Here is a 10,536-nt window from a genome sequence, read left to right as displayed (position 1 = left end):
TAAGCGATCAGACTAGAGTCACTTCTGTGATCTCCGATTCCAGCCTCTCCCTTTTGTTTTTCGTTGCAGCATGGGGTGGGGCTTTGTCTCCTGTTTTGCGCTGTTGCCTTAGGAACTGAGGTAAAGTTTGTTAATAGGTGGGTGGGGCAATGGAAGTCTGCCTGGAGAATAGCAAGGTAGTTTACCCAGATCTGTTTTTCTCCACTTGTCTGGGTCCCCCGGCTTGGGGTCTCACACTGAGTGCCTCGGCCAGGGTGGGCCCGGAGTTCCAGAGCTCCAAAGCTCCAAAGGGCAGGCAGTGGGCTGTGAGAGTGGCTCTGGGCCCCCCACAGGGTACTTCAGCCAGGAATGGGACCGGTGTCTCTGAGGGGCTGGCGCCCAGAGCCTCCCTGTGTGACCGGCGGTACCAGGTACGGGGCTTGAGACATTGCAGCCGGGGAGAGAGCTGGAGGGAGCAGGGACCCAAAACTCCCCCGCGTGCTGCAATATCTGGCCTTAGGAAATGAGGTAAAGTTTGTTGATAGATGGGTGGGGCAATGGAAGTCTCTGCCTGGAGAATGGCGAGGCAGTTTAAGCAGATCTGTTTTTCTCTGCTTGTCTGGGTCCTCCGGCTTGGGGTCTCGCGCTGAGTGCCTCAGCCAGGGTGGACCCGGAGTTCCAGAGCTCCAGAGTTCCAAAGGGCAGGCGGTGAGCAGCGAGAGTGGCGCTGGGCCCCCTACAGAGTACTTCAGCCAGGAATGGGACCGGTGTCTCTGAGGAGCGGGTACCCAGAGCCTCCCTGTGTGACCGGCAGCTTGGTGCCAGGTGCCCGGGCTGGAGACAATGCAGCCGGGGAGGGATCTGGAGGGGGCTGGGACCAGAGACTTCCACACACGAGTAGGACAGCAGCAGTGGGGGGGGGCCGCAATATCTGGTCCTGCGTGGGACTGAAGTTCCCGGGCCTGGCACCAGCACGGTTGGTGGTGGACTGGGGGATGGGGGAAGAGAAGTAATAGCCTTTTTGGGAACTCACGTTCGGAGAATCACACCAGTTCACCTATGCCGTCGCCATCTTCTAGGTCTGACTCCGAAAATAATATTATTAATAAAGAATATAATAGTCATATACTGACTGGAGAGCTTTCTATTCTGATGGGCTTCTAATTTACCTACTTTCTAGTAGATTAATTTGGGGTTTTTTTTCCACCCTTTTGCAATTATATACATGTCCTTTTGGGTCAGAATGAAATATAAAATAAATAGCTCTGAGAACTTTGAGAAAGCTGAACCCGAATCATTCATGACCAATTTTATACTATTTTATATGACTAAAAGGTAAAGCTCTACATAAGTCCTCGATTTCCTAGATGAAATAATGAGTAAAACCCTTGAAAATACCTAATTTTAGTTATCAAGGAGCCTAGATAAGCTTACCCTTATGTGCAAATATTTTAATACTTGAAAATACTTGAATAGTGCAATGAAAGTTAGGGATTCAAATTTCAGCATTCTAGCACACTCTGTCTTCAAGGAGTTAAAAATCTGAGTATGCAGACCCTGCACTGAGTGCAACAGTAGCAGGTAACACTTGCTGCTTCTCTAATAACCACAAGGAAGGATGGCATTACTACCCAACAGAGGAAAATTAGGGTTCAAGCCACCTAGCATTTATGTCGTATTTTTCTCTTTGGTGTTTTTCAGACATTTACTCTCTCATACGTAGAAATTGACTTCTCCTTTCCTATTCTTTGATCTATGAATCAATTTTTAAAAACTTGTTTAGATACCTATGTTTAGATATATGAAAGAGAGAGAGAAAGAGATACAGTCAATGTAAAGGAAAAAGTAATACAGGGTTAAAATGTCTAATTAGTGCACACCCAAAATACCTATAAACATACATCCTTGTTCACTATCTAGTGAAATAACTAAGTATCTAGAATTCTACAATTCAAACTCTCTTTCCATGAAACTATTATCTACCTTTACTATAACACATTATTTTCATCATATCACCTCAAGACTCCTATCTCCAACCTTCCATGACTTTTAAGAGGCTTTTAATTAAATGATGTGGTAAAAATTTTCCTACTAAATACTGAGCTCTGTCAAGTGTTCTTGGTGTAGAATATAATGAGAGTGCCTGCAGAGAGACATAGTACACAAAGCTTTGATCTGATCCTCTCTCAGCGGTTAACTTAGAGCTGAGAGCTGTACTGGGGACACTGCGTAATGTTTCAGGAAAAGTTTCCTTTGCCATTCTCTTCTGCTGTATAAATTAGAAAATATTAACTTCTCTTTCAAGCAGAGTAAATGTAAAAGGCCTTGAAAATTCCAACAATTACCAATAAAATAATTGTATTCTCCTAATAAGCTCTTAAATTTTCCGATTTCAATGCTACTTTGTATCTTAGACTTTCTAAATGTGTGAATATACAGAAAAATTTGAAATCTCCATTTATATTTGTAAAATTGAATGTGTAAATAATAAACATTAGAACCCAAATGCCAATAAAATGTCATATAGTATCTGACGAGAGGTCTAAAACCAAAATAACTGGAGAAATCAAAATATAAAACCCAAAATTTATCACAGCTAGTTGCTGAAATCAATTTTAGAAGGGAAGACTTCTGTAAAGAAATGCACATAAGATCTTCACAATCAAAAAAATCCATCAGGACCCACATTTCCTTTTGAGAAAGATAACTGACTTAAAAACTAATTTTTTCAATTATTTCCATATACTATATTATTAGTCTTGAGTGGCAGTTTGTCTTTAGAATTTTTTTGTTTGTTTGTTTTCCAGTTTAATATGCATATGCCAAAACAAATAACATCCTTAAGATACAATTGTAGACCTAAATATTGATGATATTATTGATTTTTAATAATGGAAAGTAACTGTGCTAACACTTACTTGTTTCTCATTTAAGGAAACTCAACCAACTTAAAGATTAAATCTACTTTTTTATTGCTTACTGAAAATGCTCAAACAATATACAAGTATAGAGTCACTGGGTCCCTCCTTTCACCTGTGCCCTTGACTCTCACTCTCCGGGGTCAAACCACTTTATACTTCTGTTACAGCCTGACCAGGTTCCCATGCCCGTTGCCTAGAAAAACTGAGACTGATACAGTGAACAAAGCGTTTAATATTACTGATGGAAAAGGACAGGAGATATTTCTCAAATCTGCCTCTCCGAGAATTCAGAGACTTGAACGTTTAAAGGGAATTTGGCAGGCAGGGGACTAGGGACTAATGATTACCTGAAGATGATATCATGGGAGGTTTCAAAACTGGTTTCATGTTGCAAGGCCAGTTTCTGGGAGGGGATGTCACGGGCCCGGAAGAGCTAGCTTCTTGGTCTATGTCCCAGGTCTGGGTGGGACAAGGCCATCAGAGTGCAAAGTCTGAAAAAATCTCTAATACCATTTTTAAGTTTTATTATAGAGAGACTAGTCATAGAGCAAGTCCCATGACCATCAATCAGCTACTGACCCCATCAGCCATTAAAGAGGTATGCTGGTGGTGGGGTCCTTGGAGTTTCAGCCAATCATCCCCTTGATGTCCCTGGATGTCACCACAAGGAGATTTGTGCCATCTTAGGCTCATTGTTTAAGAGAAGATATGTTTTGAGCCTCAGGGCATCTTCCCAACTCCCCCAGGTCAGGACGTGAAGAACATCAATTGTTTGTTTTATTGAATGGAAAGCGAACTTAGGAGAAATACATTTGTTCATTTCTAACTACAGCTGCACCTTTGGGTCTCTTCTACCTTTTTAAGCCCACAACCCTATATTAATATTATATAAGTGGTTTCCCTTTTAACAGTTTGGATGATTGTCCCTCAGATACCTTTTTATTCTATTATGCAGCTTTCTTGCTCCCCTTCTCTTCCCATTATCTCTCTCTTCTTTCTGGACCCCTCCCCAAGCTTACTAATATACTATGGTCATTTTTCCATGTCAGTACAGACGGTTCTACCTCTGTCTTTCAGCTTGGCCTGGAAAAGAATTGGCAGGTGAACACAACCTGCGTGGTGGAATGCCCTGTGAACTGTCAGCTTTCTGATTGGTCTTCTTGGTCAGAATGTTCTCCAGTACGTGGCCTTACAGGTGTGTTTGTCCTGCAATAAGTATTTGGCTCATGGTCAATGAATATGAAATTAAATGTCTCTCTTGGTTTAAATCATATCAGATCATCTTCAGAAAGGTTGGATTGAATGTCTTTCTTTCCAAAACATCTGAGCCTTACTTGTTCCTGGATATCCTCGGGAGACATCACTGTGATGCCTTCTCCCAATAAGATATATACTTACACAACTACAGCAAATCACTAAGGTGGCATCTTTGTATTTCTTAAAGGAAAAATGATCCAAAGACAAACAGTGACCCAGCCCTTTCAGGGTGATGGAAGACCATGCCCTTCCCTGATAGACCAGTCCAAACCCTGCCCAGTAAAGCCCTGTTATTGGTGGCAATATGGCCAGTGGTCTCCATGTCAAGTGCAGGTATCAGATCTCAGGAAGTCATGTGCAAGTGTGTATTCTTCATCTGCAAAGACTCAGTTTCAGAAATATTTTTAAAGCTTACAAATAATAAGCTTCCTCTTGAAGATTTTAAGTGCCTTGCCATTTTATAACCATTGGTAACAAACATTCCCTGCCCTGTACTTTTAAAATCATCTGGAGATGGATTCATTTTAATGAAAATTTATTTGCCTGTCCTTGGCTAGAAAACAAATAAATGGTTCAGTGTATGCTTTATCGCTAGTGCCCTGTAGGGCTTCCTCCCTAGGGTTTCAAATGCTTTTCTAACTGTTTATAAATCAAAATCAATGGTGCATAGATGACTGTAAGTGATGAGTTCTCTAATGAATTATTTCTTCTTTCCTAATTAATTGTTTCTTCCTCCATTCCAGGAAGCCCAGTGTGGAAAGGGACAAGAACAAGGAACATTTCTTGTGTAGTGAGTGATGGGTCAGTTGATGACTTTAGCAAAGTGGTGGATGAGGAGTTCTGTGCTAACATTGAACCCATGATAGATGCTAATAAAAACATGATTCTGGAGGAAACTTGTGCTCTGCCTTGCCCAGGTAACTACAGCAACACAGAACTCATATATTGGTGATTTATTCCTAGGAATGGGATCAAGAGGAGGTTGCATATGGTATGTGTTACAAATTAAGGGATGTCATCAATCTTCTTACTCAGTAATGTCTTTGCCAACAGTCAAACTCTGTAACTGTGAAGACAGGTGCTGTCTCCTTACAGCCAGGTAGGGGTGAAGTCCAGGTCTACCCCGTAGCCTCTCTTGACACCCCTCTGGAGTTTTAACATCTACAGAGGATGGTAATTAGGGCATTAAGCCCATGCTCTGCAAGAAAATTATGACATAAAGGTTGGAAAGATAAGGATTAAACATAACCTATTTGGGATTTCCAGAGGAAAGAACAGAGGAAAAAAGGGAAAGGCAATATACAGACACATAACGGCTAAAGAAAGATTTAAGTCCTCATAATGACAACTCACCCTAGGTCCTGGGTAGAATCAATAACAAACTCACACCAAGATGTGCTATAGTTAAAACATTAAATATAGAAAAATAGAGAATCAAAAAAGCATTGAGAAAGAAAAAAAAAAAGCAGATTACCAGCAACTGGATGACAAAATAATAGCATGGAAGAATATATTGAAGAATATTATTCACATTCAAGATTGGGCACAATGGGCGCATGCAGTAAAAGGTAGAAAGCCAATGTTGTGTATCAAATAGTACAGAAAAAATTGGCAAATGATGATAAGCTAAAAGTTAGAAACTTGGGCTTGATGCAGAGAACAGTAGGGGAAATTCAAGGTCCAAATAAGCTAGGAAACCCGTCCTTGAGAAGGATATGAAGGCAACAATTTATTAGTGGATTGGAAATTAACACGCTTAGAAATGAATTATCTATATTTTATTTCCAAATGGAAAGTTTTAGTCTTTCAATTTGCTATATTATATGAAAAGAAAAATGCACATCTTTTTAAATAGTGAGTTCTTTGAATAAGATCTCAATAAAATTAAAAATAAGGATCAGCAAAAAAATTAATGATCAGGCATGAAATATATTTTCTTTTATTTACTTATTTATTTATTATAAAGCTGTGAGGTACAATTAAGGTTTAGGTATATAAACATGGATCAAGCAGGTACCCTTGTTGATGAGGTATGCCCCTCCCTTCCCTAGCAGTTTCCCTCAACTGCCAGTCCCACCCCCGTTTCCCCTGACAGTTTTCCATGACTGCCAGTCACTTTCTTATAGCATTATAATTGTTCAGGTCACCTTATGAGTAAGAACATATGGAACTCAGTTCTTTGTTTCTGTGATAGATCACTGAATATGATCGACTCCAAATCCATACAAGTTGCTGCAAAGTCCATATATTTGTCCTTCTTTATGGCTGCTTAATATTCCACTGTGTATATGTACCACATTTTTAAAATCCATTCCAGCTTCAGTGGGCAACAGGTTTGGTTCCATGTTTTTGCTATTGTGAGTAGAGCTGCAACAAACATACGTGTGCAGGTAGCTTTTTTGTAGAAATATTTGAGTTCCTCCAGGTATGGTCCCAATAGGGGAATTGCTGGGTCATATGGAAGGTCAGTTTCTAGTTCTTTCAGAAATCTCCACAATGGAAATTGGAACTGGGAACCAATTCCTATTCAGAACCCTAAAGACCAATACCTTAAGAAATAAGATAGACAAGTGGGACCTCATCAAATTAGTGAGCTTCTGCAAAGCAAAAGAAACCATCAGAGCAGGGAGACAACCCACAGAATGGGAAAAAATATTTGCTAATTGTATATCTGACAAAGGCCTGATATCTAGGATCTATAAGGAACTCAAACGTGCCGAAAGGAGAAAAACAAACAACCCCTTTAAAAAAAGTGGGCAAAAGACATGAATAGACACTTCTCAAAAGAAGATATACAGACAGCCAACAGACACATGAAAAAGTGCTCAGTCTCACTCATCATCAGAGAAATGCAAATCAAAACCACATTGAGATACCACCTAACCCCAGTAAGAATGGCAATCATTAATAAAACAAACAACAACAGATGCTGGCAAGGATGCAGAGAAAAAGGAACCCTTCTACACTGCTGGTAGGAATGCAAACTAGTGCAGCCTCTTTGGAAGACAGTGTGGTGGTTTCTGAAAGAGCTAGAAATTGATCTTCCATATGGCCCAGCAATTCCCCTATTGGGAATATCCCCGGAGGAACTCAAAAACCATTCTACAAAAAAGATACCTGCACATGTATGTTTTCTGCAGCTCTGTTCACAATAGCAAAAACATGGAACCAACCATGTTACCCATCAAAGCTGGACTGGATAAAAGAAATGTGATACATATACATAGTGGAATATTATGCAGCCATAAAGAAGGACAAACATATGGACTTCCCAGCAACTTGGATGAATTTAGAGTTGATCATACTCAGTGATCTATCACAGAAACAAAGAACAGAGTACCATATGTTCTCACTCATAAGTGGACCTGGAACAATTATAATGCTATAAGAAAGTGATTGGCAGTAGTGGGAAACTGTCCAGGTAGGGATGGGGGGCGGGACTGGCAGTTGAGGGAAACTGCTAGGGGAGGGAGCAACATACCTCATCAACAAGGGTACCTGCATAATCAACGTTTGTATACCTAACCCTGAATTGTACCCCACATCTTTATTAAGGGAAAAAAATTTTCATCTATCAGGAAATCCAAAAACATTTAAGAAAAAGAGATAATCCTAGATACTTGTAATATGAGAAAAACAATCATTATCAGAAACAAAAATTTGACCAAATAAATGAAATAGAATCCAACTGTCTGCAGATTTTCTAATAAAAATACTGGATGTTATAAGATAAGGAAAGCAACTTTTTAAAAAAAATTCTGAAACTTATTTTCAACCCAGAATTCTATACCCAGGCAAATTATCTATTATGTATGACATGAAAATAACTTCATCTTTAGATGTACAAGTTCATAAAATTAATCTCCCTTGACCTTCCTTTTAGAAAGCTGCTATAGGATATGCTTCAAGAAAACAAGGAGAAAACTGAAAATGAGAAGGTTGTGAGATCTAGTAAAAAGAAGGATCCAAAGTAATAGAGCAATGGAATACTATCTGATTACTATGCAGGATGCCTAGAAAGTAGTTGGTGCAGACCTGAGTAGAAGGATGAAGAGCTGCAAAGTGAAGGTCTTCTACAGCAGTCATGATCCCCACCCCCAACAAAAAAGGATTCTATCTGGTTGAGTGGAAAATATACTAATTGACAAATTAGTAAATTTATATTTACTAAAAGATCTGTTGGAACATTTGTGAAATGCAGTAATGACTCCAAAGAAAATGGGAAAAATAAGAGAAATGAGGCATTTATTAATTTCATAGGGGAAAATGTACAACAAAATAAGTACAATTATGGTATATATTACAAAGTCATATTAAATAAAGTAAACTGATTTTTAGCTCAGAAATTAACTTATAACTACACTGGGAGGATGTGATAGGAAAGAAAGTGTGTGTGTGTGTGTGTGTGTGTGTGTGTGTGTGTGTGTGTGTGTATGTGTGTGTGCGTGTGTGTTTCTGACTGGGTGCAGAGAGAATTTAATTACTGTAATAAAAATAAACTTATCATATCCAAAATTAATGATTGGAGAAATAGTAATTATTAGCCAATAGTATGGCCAATTATTTTTAAATATTGAGATAGATTTAAATAGAAAAAGCCCAAAGAATTAAAACCTTTTAGGGATAAGTTTGAGTAATAGACTAAAAAGTAAAGGGAAGTACTATTTATGTTATAAACTTTTGGAAAATACATGCTTTAAAATTATGTGCATTTATTACTTTAATATAAAATAAAAAACAATTTTAGAAATAAATAAGTACCCCCGGGAGCAATGTTTTCATCTACTAACATAACAGTAGATCATTTTTATGCTCCTCATGGTTTTGAGACAAAATATTCCGTATATGCTAAAGAAAACGATCCTGCTTCATATCTTTATTTTTTGTAAACAAAATTTTTAAAGTGGGAGAATTTTGTTGTATCATTAGGAGGTGGGTAAGAATTTGGTATGGGGTTTGAATGTATGGCACCCATCCAGAGGATTGATTGTTGTCCACATTTTGAAAAATTTGCTAAAGATATTAGTTGGATTGGTTAACAAGCTTAACTAAACTGTTTATAATCCAAACATTATGTATTTCAATTTGTAATATCAAACTAGCCCTGGGAGAATGAGTAGGGGGCAGACAATATGATAAGAATCACATAACTTTTCTGTACTCCAAGGATTACTATTGATGCTTTTGTCACTAGGGCTTACGAATGAATTGTATTCCACTCCACAGCTTTGTTTACTTTTAAGAAATGCGTTATCAGAGGAAACCATCTCTGTGTCATGACATTGGTGCAGTAGCTCTTCTCTTTTAAGGTTTTACCAGTTGCACTGACAGCATTCTCACTGTACGTGGCTCATGACTTGCTTAGGTCCCCTCAAGCCTATTTCCAGCATATTTTTCAGAGTAGCAGCCACAGGGGTGAGGCCCCCCACATCAGTACAAAGAGCCTAATTTAAATCCTCTCTCTCCTGATTCAGGGGTCCAGCTTTGAACTCACTTCTTAATCATGACACAGACCACTTCATCTACCTCACAAGATTTCTTCTTAATTCTTTTAAGTGCCTTTATTTGTTTACTTTGTGTTAGCATTCCTGTTTGTTTGATTATGATTTGACCTTGCAATTATGATTTTTTTTATTTTAGTCCACCACATGCCAAGAAAAGCACTTGCTGAGTGTCAGGTGCCCTGGAAATATTTAGAGGTTAATTGCTCTCTAAAATATAGCACCTGTAACACTGATTTGCAAGATAGATGTGCTTTTAAAACAAAGTACATTCACAAGTTGTCTCTGCAGGGATCGCTTATTTTATGCTATACTTAAGAGAGATACTTGGATGTAAAAGATGACTGTGTAATAGGTACCCAGTTCTGTTTGTGGTTGAGGAGAAATGTGGAATCAATTAACTATTTATTAATATGCTTATAAAATTCCAATGTCAGCTTTAATAAAAACCATCAAACTAACTTTTTAAAAGAATACCTAGTCAGGGCTAGCTAGTGTCTTTGTGTTGCCTGCTACAAGCCCCCAGTCTTTAATGGCTGATTGGATAGCAACATTTACTGGCATTAATTTAATTCAATTTAATCCAATTCATGAAATAATGGTGTGTCAATTACATTGTGCCAAGTACTATGCTTTCTATACAAATTTGACTACAATTCAGATCCTGTCTTGGAGGAGTCATAGCCAAGCAGAAATAATAAACATATTGCCAGTAAAATATAACAGGTTGTGACATAGGAAGGGAAACTATGAGTCCCTTTGGTGGCAACTTTCTGCACCTGGAATGAATGTGCTTTCAAATGTATATGCAAAAGTTTAAAGTTCTTATTTTGAAATCTTTTAAAATGCCGTTTTCTTTTTTTTTTTTTTTTGAGTTG

At 38.4% G+C, this 10,536-nt stretch overlaps 1 protein-coding gene across 1 annotated transcript; it reads left to right on the top strand.

The window, feature by feature from the left end:
* Positions 1-3,261: 3,261 nt before the first annotated feature.
* Positions 3,262-8,108, top strand: LOC110596068. The gene is made up of 4 exons (XM_021714985.1): positions 3,262-3,498; positions 3,915-4,095; positions 4,901-5,074; positions 8,041-8,108. Exons 1-4 carry the CDS (start codon positions 3,262-3,264, stop codon positions 8,100-8,102), a joined length of 654 nt encoding a protein of 217 aa, XP_021570660.1. The 3' UTR covers positions 8,103-8,108.
* Positions 8,109-10,536: the final 2,428 nt, after the last annotated feature.

This window comes from Carlito syrichta, unplaced genomic scaffold (genome assembly GCF_000164805.1).
Source record: "Carlito syrichta isolate Samal-C Ts95f unplaced genomic scaffold, Tarsius_syrichta-2.0.1 Scaffold98188, whole genome shotgun sequence".
Classification (NCBI taxonomy): domain Eukaryota; kingdom Metazoa; phylum Chordata; class Mammalia; order Primates; family Tarsiidae; genus Carlito; species Carlito syrichta.
The sequence above is the reverse complement of the archived record's forward strand: the minus strand, read 5'-3'. Positions and strand labels throughout refer to the sequence as shown.

Coding starts and splice junctions, on each gene's coding strand:
- LOC110596068 (XM_021714985.1), top strand. CDS start 3,262: ATGGGAGGTTTCAAAACTGGTTTCATGTTGCAAGGCCAGTTTCTGGGA. Junction 3,499..3,914: donor CCCCATCAGCCATTAAAGAG/GTATGCTGGTGG, acceptor CCCCTCCCCAAG/CTTACTAATATACTATGGTC. Junction 5,075..8,040: donor TTGTGCTCTGCCTTGCCCAG/GTAACTACAGCA, acceptor CCTTCCTTTTAG/AAAGCTGCTATAGGATATGC.